This window comes from Ammodytes marinus (assembly GCF_949987685.1).
Source record: "Ammodytes marinus genome assembly, chromosome: 8".
NCBI lineage: Eukaryota > Metazoa > Chordata > Actinopteri > Uranoscopiformes > Ammodytidae > Ammodytes > Ammodytes marinus.
The window spans coordinates 4,447,234-4,461,403 of record NC_137212.1 but is presented as its reverse complement, the minus strand read 5'-3'; the positions used below and the strand labels follow the sequence as shown (position 1 = coordinate 4,461,403).

Sequence of the window (14,170 nt, the reverse complement as noted above, 5' to 3'; positions counted from 1 at the left end):
GTCAGTGACCCAGGCCGCCCCGGTGCTCTGTGGGAACGTCCCGATGCTGTGTGCCTTTTGTTCGCCTGTCAATCTGAACGCAAATTAAATATTTATGTTTCCTTGTTGAACTGCTCACCCTCTCTCCCCCCTAGACTCTGACGACAGTTTCCCCGCGTTAACACCATGGTCAAGCCTGTGTGTCTGTGTGCTAAGAAAATGACCTTTCCTCTTTCCGCACACACACACACACACGCAGAGAGACAGAGAGAGAAAGACACATAAACACACACCCACACACATACACGCAGAGAGACAGTAAGAGAGAGAGAGACACATAAACACACAAACAGACACACGCAGAGAAACACAGAAAGAGAGACACATGAACATACTCACACACACACACTCACACACACACAGACTCACACACACACACTCACACACACACACACACTGCGCCGTCAGCCACTTTCAAATTCTTTCAAGTTCTATCTGATTAATTGCGACAGGAGACGGCGGCGGTGGTTTGAGCTAAAAGCAGGACTTTCTGTCAGACAAAATGAGAGGCAGTAAATTTTGGAGACTGCGTTGTGCTTTGAAGTTGTGGCCGATTCTTGTGTTGTTTTTCATGTTTCATGTCAAGATTGGGGAAATGCCGAGACAATACATGGCTTTCTTAAAATAACATCAAAACAATATATATAATTATTTTTTTAAACTTTTTTTTTAAATGTTGTGCAGACAGAGTACAGACAGTGCTGAAACAAGGAATAGGTACACCAATGGAGAATAGACTTTGGAAAAAGGTAATTGGAATTTCATAAGATACATCCACATTACACATATCCAATATACTAAACTCCATAGCTTTCTATTTAAGCTAGAAAAAAATGGGAAAAGAGAGGGAGAAATACAGAAAAATAATACAAAGAATATCTTTTTTGTTAACAATAAATGTGTGTTGATGCTAGTTTGAAATATCTTTACAACATGATATGGAACTCACTATTACTGTATAGCGCTCTGGTATGATATCCAGGGAAGATCTCAGCAGTAGAATCAAAACCTGAAACATTTCTTGGGCTCTTCTTGGGATTTTTCTGAGCTCCTGTGCCAGTGTCAGGGGGGCGACAATGACACTAGTTTGTAAATGCTTCCACACTGAGAGATACAGAGAGAGTTTTGTGGAGCAGATTAATTAAAGGCTTAATCACCTTTGTGTCAACTCGTATGTCAATGGCTTGAATGTAACCGACATTCATTTATATGAAAAAGTTACGCACTATAGCTTTAATATTTGAACCTTTGTATGTCACGATTCAGGTTCACAGCTGGCTAACGTTGGGCAGTTCATCTTTCTGTCTTCCAGTTTCCTGTGGATTTTGATTAATGACTTTAACGTACCGAGGCCAAGCACATAGTCAGCGCCGCCCTGTACCCATTTGACTTAAAGTGTGTGTGTGTGTGTGTGTGTGTGTGTGTGTGTGTGTGTGTGTGTGTGTGTGTGTTCAGGTCTATACGTGGGATCGAAAACACTTCACGTTAAACAAAGGATTTCCTGAGGATAGGAGGCAGACTTACTCACCTGTAGCACACACTCACACACACACACACACACACACAAACACACAGACAGACACACACAAACACACAGACAGACACACACACACACACACAGACACAAAAACACACATATACACACACACACACACACATACACACACACACAAACGTGCACTGGGATGTATTCTCTTATATAACACATATGGTATCTCAAGTGTCTGTTCACGTGACTTTTCCGTGTCCCATACAAGCTTTGTCAATGTTCTGAGGAAGAAAAAAAAACGCATATGCTTTCATTTGAATGTCATTTCGGTTCAGAGGTATTCATATTTTTGAGATGCCTTTTAATTAAAATTATATGGAACTTAAAAACAAACTAGACTTAGACTGTGTATATATTTTAAAGGTGCAGTGTGTAATATGACATCATCAAGAAAGTTCTACAAAGTTCTAGAATGCAACACTCCCTGGGTAACCCCACCCCTTTCGAATAATAGCAGAAGCTACAGTGGCCTTCAAGGACAAGAACAATTCTAAATTTTAAACAATGCACCTGATGACATTCCAACTATGACACTTTCAAGATTAGGCCTTGGTCCAAAATATGCAGAAATATGGACATATATGAGACCCTTTCTAAGGGAAAAAATAATAATTAAAAAATATATTTCAGCTATTATGCACTAAATTAAATGTACGTATGGATATTATAATTACTTTCTACAAAATCTGCTAGGAAATAAAACCCAAAATTCTACACACTGCAGGTTTAAAGTATAGAGTAGTTACATAAGTAGTGGAAACGAGGGAGTCTTCAAGTCGATGCTTAGATGCATAAAGAATTTTAAGACTACTTATTGCCCATCTTTTATCTACTTTTTACTTTCTATTCTATTTTATATATACTGTTTTATATTGTACAAAAATACCTTTGCACTACTTAGTATTTAGAATGTATCTAATGTAAATATGGTTTAGGTTATGTTTATCTTGTTCTTGTTCTTCTATTTAAAAAATAATAATTATCGTTCCTATTGCACCGTGGGCCAGTGATAAACGCCATTTAGATTCTAATGTATGTCTTGCATATATCAGAACTGACAACAAAAAACTTTGACTTGACTTAAAGGTGCAGTGTGTAATATGACATCATCAAGTAAGTTCTAGAAAGTTCTAGAATCCAACGCTCCCTGGGTAACCCCAACCCTTTCGAATAATAACAGAAGCTACAGTGGCCTTCAAGGACAAGAACAATTCTAAATTTCAAACAATGCACCTGATGACATTCCAACTATGACACTTCCAAAATGGCGGTGACAAGGGCTTGGTCCAAAGTATGGAGAAATATGGACATATATGAGACCCTTTCTGAGGTAAAAAATAATAATTCTAAAAACAAAATTCAGCTATTATGCACTAAGTTACATGTACTTATGGATATTATAATTATTTTCTACAAAATCTGCTAGGAAATAAAACCCAAAATTCTACACACTGCAGGTTTAAACTTATATTTCAAATGGGTCGTATAGTTTCATTAAGCCTGTCAAAGCAATTGAGAAAGACCTGTAAAAGTTCGAAGTAGACACCGGTTGTCCCCGGCGACAGTTTGTGTGTGGGCTCATCTCATTGTGCTTATGAAGGAAAGGGAAGTAGTAACGCTTGTGAATAGTTTATCTAACAGCCACTCCACTTGTAATAAGCGCCATAAAAAAGGCAATTAAAAGACCTAATAGACCATAGTCATAAAAACTACAACCTTCCTTTCAATTCATGCCAAATATTTTCTTTAATATTTCTAACAAACAAGCGTTTTAAGACCACTAATGACCACGGACGTGATCACATGTTTATGACTTGGTCTGTGAATGTGGCTATTGTCATCTGGGGTGGAGTAGACATTCAGATTTGTGAATCACTAGGAGATATAAATGTACCGGTAGCTATTTTTAGGATCTTGTTTATAACACAAGACAAGTAGCTGCTGCCTCAAGTCCTGTCTGAGTGTGTGTTGTATATCAAATAGTAAACAAAAAATAATATTATATGATATTGGGCGTGGCCGTATCAAACCGTCTCCATGGCAACAGTCGTTATTTTTATAGAACGTTCGAGCAGAGAACTGCCGTGATTGGTTCAAAATACTTATTGTGTCATAAGAACAAAAGTATTGGCCGCCTCATCTTAACTGAATTTCTGTAAAGTTTATCAAACTTAAATGACTATATCTTTCATTTGAATAGATAAATATGCCTATAACTCTTTTCGGATGCTTACCATCATCTAACTTACTCCCAAAATGACATAGTTAGAAGGATTTTTCCTAAATTTTTTCAATTTCCCTTCAGTAGTCAGTCTGGGTCCGCAGTATATTAGTGGGTTCTATCCAGCCAGATTTTTGGTTAGCAGATCCAGAGTGGCACTGGGCAGATCCAATAGTTTTAAACTTCAACAGACACCCGTCTTCAACGTTTGTCAATAGCGATTCCAGACCTTCTGTACAAATTGAATTAAGTACGATGGTCTGGTAGGACCAGGCTACTTGAATGCTCCAGTGAAGAGTAGACACACTGAGGACAATGCAGTTAAGGAGTGAGTCAGCTTTTATTTTATTTCAAGATTTTCCATAACGAACCACAGTGAGTGACACACAATAGGATATATTTACACCAGTGTCATGGAAATTTTTACATTTGCCTAGATGGATACCTTTAGGCTTTTCTTTACAACATGTGAATTCAAACAGTATTAAGGCAACATAAAGGGCGGAAAAATAAAATGATAAAATAATGAGAATCAATTTGAAATTTTTATATAAAAAAAAAAAGATTATTATTACGAGGAAAAAGTCGCAAAATTAAAAAAAAAAAAAAAATTACGGGGGATTTTTTTTTTTATTTTGCAAGAATAAAGTCAGGATTTTACAAGCAAAAATTGGGAATTGTAGTACAAAAAAGTCTGAACTTAACAAGAAAAAAAAATATATATATTTCAAGAAAACATATTACGGTTACAGTTTTCTCGTGATTAGATTTTTTTTTGATGGCCCTATTATTCCGTTGTACAAACACAAGTAAAATAGAAAGGAATCCAATATTAAAAATAAAGCTAAACAAAGCACTCACAGACCAACAACAAGTAAATATGTAATGAATGTGGACTCAAAAGTATTTACAGGTTGCGTTGAAGTGTGTTGTCTCATATATACATGTCCCTTTGAAAATTATTTGACGGCAAAATGTGGCGCACGAATGGTGTCTTCGGTTAATTCTCCTCTTCTTTGGTTCATCTCACCTGAAAGACAAAACATAAAAAAATATATGATTAAATATCAATTAGAGCAATTAGGTGATACTGGGCTAAAAGTCTAAATACATGAATTAATTTTGATACAGTTTGCAGAATGAAATATTTGCTTAAATGACAAATAAAACAGATAGTATAAAGGTATAAGTTTTAAGTATAAAAATAAAAATTAAAAAATGTTTGTTTGTGTTATTTTTAGCCCAGATAGCAGCCGCCACCACTTTGGTCCAGACTGAAATATCTCAATAAACTATTGGATGAATTTCTATGACATTTTGTACAGATCCTGTTAAATCCTAAAACTAAAATAGTGACAATAGTTAACATATCCCTGTGCTTAAAGTGGCTACGAGGAACATTCAGGTTTGGTTGCTTCTTTGGACAAAAGCAGGAGTGTTTTTTACGACACCATCACCTGCTGTATTATCAACTAAAAACACAAAATATGACTTTCCATATTGTATAGTTCGATAGTAACAGTAGAATTCTGAAGTTTACCGTTGGCGTTTTGCTGATTCCCGGCGCTCCGATTGACGGTGTCTTGGCCTGTAGACCGGCAGCTTTAGGAACAGCGGGCTGGAAAACACAAATACAGTTATTATCAGTCAGTCAGTACAATACAATACAATACAATACAATACAATACAATACAATACAATTCATTCGGCAAGCGCAATATCGTTCTCCATAGATCATGGTATGTTGCACATATGCCGAATGTGAACTCTGAACGCTGAGGATTAAGCATGGCCCTTATGTATAAGTTATGTAGTGTGTCTGTCTGTATGTATATTTAGGTTTAATGTTTAATGTAATGTTGGAACCTGTACCAAGCTGTACTGATAACAAATTCCACCAGCCTGGCTTTGTGTGGTCATTAAAAGAATCAATCAATCAATCAATCAATCAAAATAAACATAAATAGACAGAGACAAATTGAAATAGACATTAAAATTTCATAGCAGGGTGCAGCATTAAATATTAAAAAGTATTATAAAAAACTATTTCCTTATTTTTTTACTGTCGTGGACACCTACACCACCGAACACTAATAACTGGAAATGAGGTTGAACTCATGACTCAATAAAAATGGTTTTCCTTCGTTATCTTGACCGTCCATCCTTCCTGCTGCTGCCCTAGGATAATCCTGAGTGCACACACACGCACACACACACACACACACACGCACACACACACACACACACACACACACACACACACACACCACCCTACATCTGCACTGCTGTCCGTACAATAAGTGGAGCTTATCTTACTTAACTAATGACACTGCAGGTGAATAGTGTAATCAATGTAAAAGTAAAGGTGGAGTCAGCGAATACTTGATGTCAAAATCACTATTTGTCAGAAGCAGTGAATATCTTCTCACGATCCGTCAGTACTTTCTGTGTGCTGACGAAAAAAATCCAGTGTTAATACACAGCCTAGGCGCTGTAAATGGCATGTTGCTAGCGTGTGCCCTCTTTATACCCTTAGTTTATACAGACCAGTTTGAAGGGCCTAGGCTGTGTAAAAACACCAGATTTTTTTTCACACACATTATGGTAGAGGATTAGAGGAGACATTCACGGATTTTGACAAAGTGATTTTGACAACAGCACGGTTTAGACTAAGCCTTAATACAACTCAATACACCAAGGAGTGAAGATTTGTCCCTTGTGAATATTGGTTTGGAACCATTTTATGGGCACTGCCTTCCTTATTGGAATACTTCACCCATACGGAACCGCTGTTCTATCATTATAAAATCGCTATTATAATATAATGAATGAGGTTTTTCTTCCCTCAGTCTTCCCTTGGCCCAGCTGTCCGGTTAATCCTAACCCTACATTTTACCTAATGTGATGTCACGCATGGGAAAATGTAGAGTTAGACAGTGAGACCATAAAACACTCCTTCTGCCTTTTCTCAGGCTAGGATGTACCGATTTCTAAAATTCTTGCATATTTATACTACATAGGATCTCAGAGTTCAATACAGCTTCATATTTTTACCGGTGAAGTAGGTCTTTAATGTCTTTGCATATGTATGTACAGCCCCAGTATAATATATATAAAGCAAACAGTTATTTATTTTACCAGTGGATTTGGGATCATTCGCTGCATCGTCTGAAGCATGTCATCCGCGGCCTTCTTCTGCTCTCTTAGACGGTTCTGCTCCATCAGTAATTTCTCCACCTGAACGAAATATTAATGTGTTATTTAACTGAGAAAAACCACACACACACACACACACGCACACACACACACACACACACACACACACACACACACACACACACACACACACACACACACACACACACACACACACACACACACACACACACACACACACACACACACACACACACACACACACACACACACTCGTCTATGCATTTATATAATCTACCTGGTCGTCATGAGTCCTTTGCCTGAGCTGTAGTTGCATGGTAGACTCTGCGATCGTCTCACTGCGGTTTTTTTCACACTGCTGAAGGTCGGAGTTAAAACGTGAATTCAGAACCTCCAGGCGGCTGGACAGGGCTTGGATCTCTGCCACCTGTTAAAGAAGAGAACAGAGAAAAATACACAATTGTTAAAGTCAAATGTATTTCTATGAGACATTTAAAAACAACATCGGTTGACCAAAGTGCTGTACAAGACACAAAACAAAACATGTATAGTGTTCTAGGGATTATTAAAAAATCTCAATTATTATTTGGTTAGGGTTAGTATGAGGAATTGCTGTTTATAGCACTGCTAACTGAATATCCCTGGGTTCTGGACTGGGTTTGTTTTTTTGTGAATTTGTATAAAGGTCCAGCCGTAATTAATTAAATAAAATGTGTTTAGTTTAGTTCCAGCTGGTGAATAATTGATAAAAAAAAATTATGAATAACATACAATCTGTCGACACAATTTTTTTTTTAACAGTATTTTTGCCCCCTCTGGATGAAATATTGAGATTCCTAGCGATGCCTGATGAGAGTTGGTATGAATGAAGTTTTAATGTTGTTTTTGGACGTCTGTTTTTTGTACGCACGGAAATCTAATTTTAATCTCTTCTATATATGAAACACTGTAATGACAAAGGTTTAGTTTAACTGGATAAATAATTTAAATGTTCAGAGTAGTATTAACTTTTTAGTACCATTGAAAGACAATAAAGATTATTAAAAAAAAAAAAAGGATTGATGACACCTCTATTTGAGTCATATCTGGATGAAGTATTGAGGTTCCTAACTCTGCCTCGATGACAGCTTGTTTTGGTAGCTCTGCACGGGGCTACTGTTGTGTCAGCAGAGTGCCAGGCCTGACCCCTGACCCTGCCTTAGCCTCACAGTGCATATCCTCTGTCTCTTTAAATGGATCGTGGACTTCCTCCCAGGAGCAAACCACTTCCTTTACAATTTGTTCTTGGAATATTCCATCAAGAGAAAAAACCAAATTCAAAACTGGTGGAAAAGTACATTATATCACTCAAGAACCGTGCTTAAGACAATTTTTGAGGAACATTGTATGATACTTTATACTAGCGTTGAGGATAAGTGAGCTCCATGTAATGAAACTAATGGTTTAACTTAATTTTGCAGTAGCTCAATGGTGGTTCAAATACGTAAATTTTTCGCATAGAGATTAAAGAAGTTAAATTACTTTTTTGCTATACAAGGAAAGGAATTAAGTAGTTTGAACTAGTTTTTCTAAGTAGCTTTAGTAAACCAGACTAGATTACTCCCTGGTATTGCTTTGCTCTAGTTCAACTTCTTACAGTGTGAAGTCATTGGTAGATTGTGGTGAAGTGGGTAGGGTGGTCGACCACACAACTACAGGGTCGGTGGTTCGGTCCCCCGTTACCCCGCCACAAGCAGAAGTGTCTCTGAGCAAGACACTGAACCCTAAATTGGTCCCGAAAGTTAGCCTGCTATCAGTGTATGAAAGTGTGTAGGAATGGGAACAGGTCTCCCTTGAAAAAGAGTCTCCGGTCTCAATGGGATTAACCTACATTTTTAATGTGAAACTTTTGTGTTTTTATGCTACCTTCTTGGCCAGGTCAAATCAAATCACTAAACACAGGGGGGGCGCCCTTAGCTCAGTTGGTAGGGCGTTCCCCCCATGGGCCTCGGCCAGAAGCGGACCCGGGTTCGATTCCAGCCCGCGGTCGTTCTCTGCATGTCACTCCCCTCTCTGCCCCATTTCAACTCTGTCTCTACACTATCAATAAAGCATTAAAATGCCAAAAAATATCACTCAACACATTAACACACACCTTGTCTCCCACTCTGTCCAGGTAGAGCTGGAACTTGTTCTCGACGTCTCTGGAGAGGTTGGTGCAGCTGTTGCGTATCTTCTCCACCTGCTCGTGTTGACTCTCACAGGTCAGGTGGAACGTCAGCTGGTGAGGGAACAAGTTGTTGATCCGGTTCAGGAAATCCTTCGTCACTGTCTTGATCCCGTCTAACGAATTAGCAAAGTCCTCTTTGCACTTCCTGTTAAAAAAATAAATGTCTTCATCTTTCAAGATATCAAACAAAAGCTTTATTGTTTAGTATCTTAAAAGGTGGAGTCAGCGATTCTAGAGACCGCTACCTGTCCGTATTGTGTGTGCGCTGAAAGAAAAAAACGAATATTGCTAGCTACATTGGGCCTTTTTTGTTAACATAACCTTTGTCTACATACCCGTTTACAGAACCTAGGCTGTGTATTAAGACCAGAATTTTCTTCAGTGCACATGCACACAGTATGGACAGGTAACGGATCTTGAGGAGATATTCACAGATTTTCTCAAGAATTGCTGACTCCACCTTAAATACTCTTAGTTGCACACACAGAGCAGGCAGACAGACAGACAGACTGACACACACACACACACACACACACACACACACGCACACACACACACACACACACACACACACACACACACACACACACACACACACACACACACACACACACACACAGACCAGACAGACAGACAGACAGACAGACAGACAGACAGACAGACAGACAGACAGACAGACAGACAGACAGACAGACAGACACACAGACACACAGACAGACAGACACTCAGACCTGGTATAAGTGGTTAGCTGCTCCTTTAGCAGGCTGTTCTCCCTGCGTAGCGTGATAGCGTCTTGGTGGTGTGTGTCTCTCTCTTTCAGTGCGATGTCTCGCTCACTGCTCAGGTACTGAACCGTCCGCGTGAAGTTCGCCTCAATCAGACTGATCATAGCAGTCTGCTGCGCAGTTAGACTCTTTAGGGTCTTCATTTCACCTTTAAAATGAGTGAAAAACAGCATTCAGACACAATAATCAAAAAAACTTGATCATGGACATTTTACTTTGAAAGGCAAACAACTGTTTTTTTTTAGCTTAAATGTGCTTATATCTTAAATTCCATGTGTCTCCCTTCTTTACATGATGATTCAAATGGATGGATGGCTCTTCTTAATAAGTGGTCACATTTCCAATTTCTTCTATGGTTTTCTAGAAACAACGGGAGGCACAACTTCCCCACTGGCACAACTCCCCCCACTCTCCCCTATATAAAGTACTTGTTGAAATACTTTTTCTGTGTTCATGAATATTCAGGTGTCTGGTATGAAAGGTGGAGTCAGCGATTCTGGATAATGCTTGTTGTCCAAATCACTTTTCTAGTCAAAATCAGTGACTATCTCCTCAAGATCCGTTTTCCTGTTGTCAGTAGTAACAGCATTAGATACACAAGGCAAGGCTATTTTATTTATATAGCACAATTCAGACACAAGGCGATTCAAAGTGCTTTGCAGGGACATGAAATACATCAAGATGAAAATACATTAAGTATAGAATAGACATTAGAAAAGCAAATAAAATATATGAATAGAAATAAAGCATTTAAGTAAAATCTAAATTACAACACAGTATGATATTAAAGTACATACCGCTAGTAGTGACCACAACAGGCGGCGCGATGGGAGGTGTGGGACGCCGCGTAAACATGCTAAGTGTTGTCGCGCTCATTCTCTCACAGGTAGCCTAGGTATGAATAAAAAAATAACATACAGAATATTAACACAGTGATTTCCACTGATAGTTGTTAAATGCAATTTACTATACTGTACTCAAATATAAAATTGGAGCTACTTGAAGTCTAAATGACTTGATGACTTGAGTATTTTCTTTGCTACTTTAAACACTGCAGGTGTATGTATCACGTATCAAACATGTATCAGACATTTAACAATATATGACCAAATCTTTCTGTAATAACCATCAGAATACTGTTAAGAATGATAACAGTAAGTTTAGTTGATGTTAGTACTTTAGAAGTTGAGATTTTTGGTTCAGAGTATTGAAAACAACTATTGTTGAGATAATGGCCTTGATGATTGTATAGGAGAAATATACAGATGCAAACAGACAAGGTTTGTCAAATACACACCTAAATGTACATTTTGGACCATTTATTTAAACTACTGTGAAAGAAGAAGTGTTGTGGAAGCTAAATAGACAAAAATCTTCATCAAAAAATGTACCAGTACTTGAAAATTTATTTTTTTATTTTTAGCTAAACATTAATCAACTCATGTACTTACTATTACCTTTTTTTTTCTATAAACGCTTTTTATTGAAAATTTTCTTTTTTGCGTGAACATACAAACAAACATTTGAAACCCCCTCCCACCCCACACCCCTAACAATCCTTGGACAAATGGATATGACATGAAAGAACAAGAAACATATTTAAAAAAGAGTACAATCAGATACCACATATGTACACACAATCATACAAAACTAAAAAAAAGGAGTAGCTTGGTTAAGAATTGGGTACTTACTATTTTCAGCTTGAGCATGGATTCTGTTTTGTTAGAATCAGTCTTCAGCGTAGCCAGAGCTTTCTCCAAAGCACCTTTCTCTCCTTTACAAGCGTCCAGCGCAGCTCCAAGATCGGCTTTCTCCTTTCGCAACTGGATGTTGTTATCACTCAATCGGTTGAAATTCAACTCCAGCTCCTTTAGAATAAGCAAAGGTGTATTGTTGTTACTACTAGTACATACATTTTCTCAAGTTCTGTATTTAACTTTAAGTTTGAGGCACTTTTACTTTACTTGAATATTTTCTTTGGATGCTACGTTATACTTCTACTCCTAACTATAATACTTTGTATTCCACCACATTTCTCAACACACTATCGACACAAAGGCCTGTTTTTCTTCACACATTTGCATGTTAAAGGTGCTACGAGGAACTTTTTAATATTTCCGAAAAGTCAAATTTTTCCTCTTATGATCATAAATGACATGTAACAGGAAACAAGACGATCAGTGCAAAGAATGCTATTTGTATCTAGTGTTTCTTAATGTCTTTGTCATGTGTACGCTCACCCAGGAACTACAGCTGCCGTTGTAAAAACACTACAACTTTTGTCCAAAGGGGGTGCAAGAATGAACACAAACTGAAAGTCCATATATACAGCTCTGGAAAGAAATTAAGAGACCACTCCAAATGTTCAGTGTCTCTTGTTTTACTATTATAGGCATATGTTTGAGTAGAATGAACATTTTGGTTTTATAATATAAACTACTAACAACATTTCTACCATATTCCAATACATGTTTTGTCTACCATATTCCAATACATGTTTTGTCATTAAGAGAATTTATGTAGAGATGAAGACTTAAGAAAAATCCAGACTGGTCTCTTAATTTTTTCCAGAGCTTTATATTCAACTTTTTATTCTACTAAGTTACTAGTTACTTTACAAGTTACGATTTTTCTGCAAACTAAACATATGAGCTAAATACTGTTGATACGTAAACACTTAGATACTAATGGCACTATTGTAAGCATACTTTTACTCAAGTGGTAAGTTAATAGGTGACTTGTAACTAGTTGTATAACAGAGTAATTGTTCTAGTAAAGTCCTACTTTCTTCCCGACCAAAAATGTTTTCTATTTGACATTCAATTTCGATAACGTCCTTATTGTTGCAACATATTAGAAATTGACTATATCCTGAATTCCCTCAATAAGCAAACCATCCTTTTTTGTGGTCCAGTAAAGCAATACAATAAGTGACATGGGAAAGAAAAAAAACTGTCATGTATTTTTGTCCTACTTTGTCTGTATTTATACATTAGGAAAGCTGCCGAAAACTATTTTTTTTCTTATCTATTATATATTTTCTCATGTGCAATAACTAAAAAGCATAAACAAATTAGAGAAACAATTAGAAGTAGATATCATTTTAAGAATATTTTGTTGAAAATTATGATTTGAAGTATACATTATACAACACAATAAGATAATAATAAAAAGTAATAATATCATTTCACATACCTCGACTCTGCGTTCTTCAGCAGACTTCTCCGGCTGTCCGTAGATGAGGAAAAGCACCAGACTCACAATAATGAGAGACTGGATCAGAGAGGAGAAAAAGAACACCAGCCTCATGTAGTAACCGCAGCTCTTCCCTTTGGGCTTGTGCAGTGGCTCCCTCGCGTCCAGACCAAACTTGGCCCGCGAGTAGCTGGCATTGTACATCACTGCTGGTGGAGAAATGGTGGCAACTTGGTGTTTTTTTTCGAAAGATCTTTAAAAAAAAATTAAATTACACTTTTTTTTCTCCAGATTGGATCTTCTTAGAATGGAACAGGTGCTCTAAAGCTACAAGATAAATATTGTCAAGTAGAATTTGAAGAAAAAATAGCCAGTGGTGAGATGTATATTTCACACACGGTCTTACAGACAATGAGGACATACAGGCAGAAAATGGCATGTATGGTTGGGATGTAAACAATGACCTGTAGGTGTGTAAAAGGGGCAATGTTTATAAATGCTGCTAGGGGCACACTTCCCTCCTAACCCCTCCCCTTCCATCCCCTCATCGACCTCTGTCACAGTAACAGATGCAACAACTGGACAAATGGAAAGTTTTCTATTCGTTAAAGGCAGAAAAGATGCAGATTTTAGTGACATAAAGATTATATTGCACTTAAAGCTATAGTGCGTATATATTTTTTTTATATGAATCAATGTCAGTTACATTCAACTCTCTCTGTATTTCTTAGTATGGCAGTGTTTACAAACTGGTGTCACCAAACCCCCCCCCCCCACCCACTACTCCGACACTGGTGCAGGAGATCGGAAAATCCCAAGAAGTGCCGAAGAAATGTTTCAGCTGTTGATTCTACTGCTAAGAAAGCTAGCTACTAAAGATGGCATCGTCCACCACTGCCTCAAGTCTTTCCACAATATCAAGTGATGAGGTGAAGATGTATTTAGTTATGTATTATATAGCACTTCTTCATCTTCAAACGGGTGCATTTCTAGTG

General features: G+C 37.6%; 1 protein-coding gene across 1 annotated transcript; it reads right to left on the bottom strand.

The window, feature by feature from the left end:
- Positions 1 to 4,830: 4,830 nt before the first annotated feature.
- plvapb (plasmalemma vesicle associated protein b) lies at positions 4,831 to 13,379 on the bottom strand (the record flags this gene model as incomplete). Its single annotated transcript, XM_080032174.1, has 9 exons — positions 4,831 to 4,839; positions 5,350 to 5,427; positions 6,948 to 7,046; positions 7,264 to 7,413; positions 9,121 to 9,340; positions 9,927 to 10,128; positions 10,778 to 10,871; positions 11,672 to 11,848; positions 13,176 to 13,379. 9 exons carry the CDS (start codon positions 13,377 to 13,379, stop codon positions 4,831 to 4,833), a joined length of 1,233 nt encoding a protein of 410 aa, XP_079888300.1.
- Between the last annotated feature and the right edge of the window lie 791 nt (positions 13,380 to 14,170).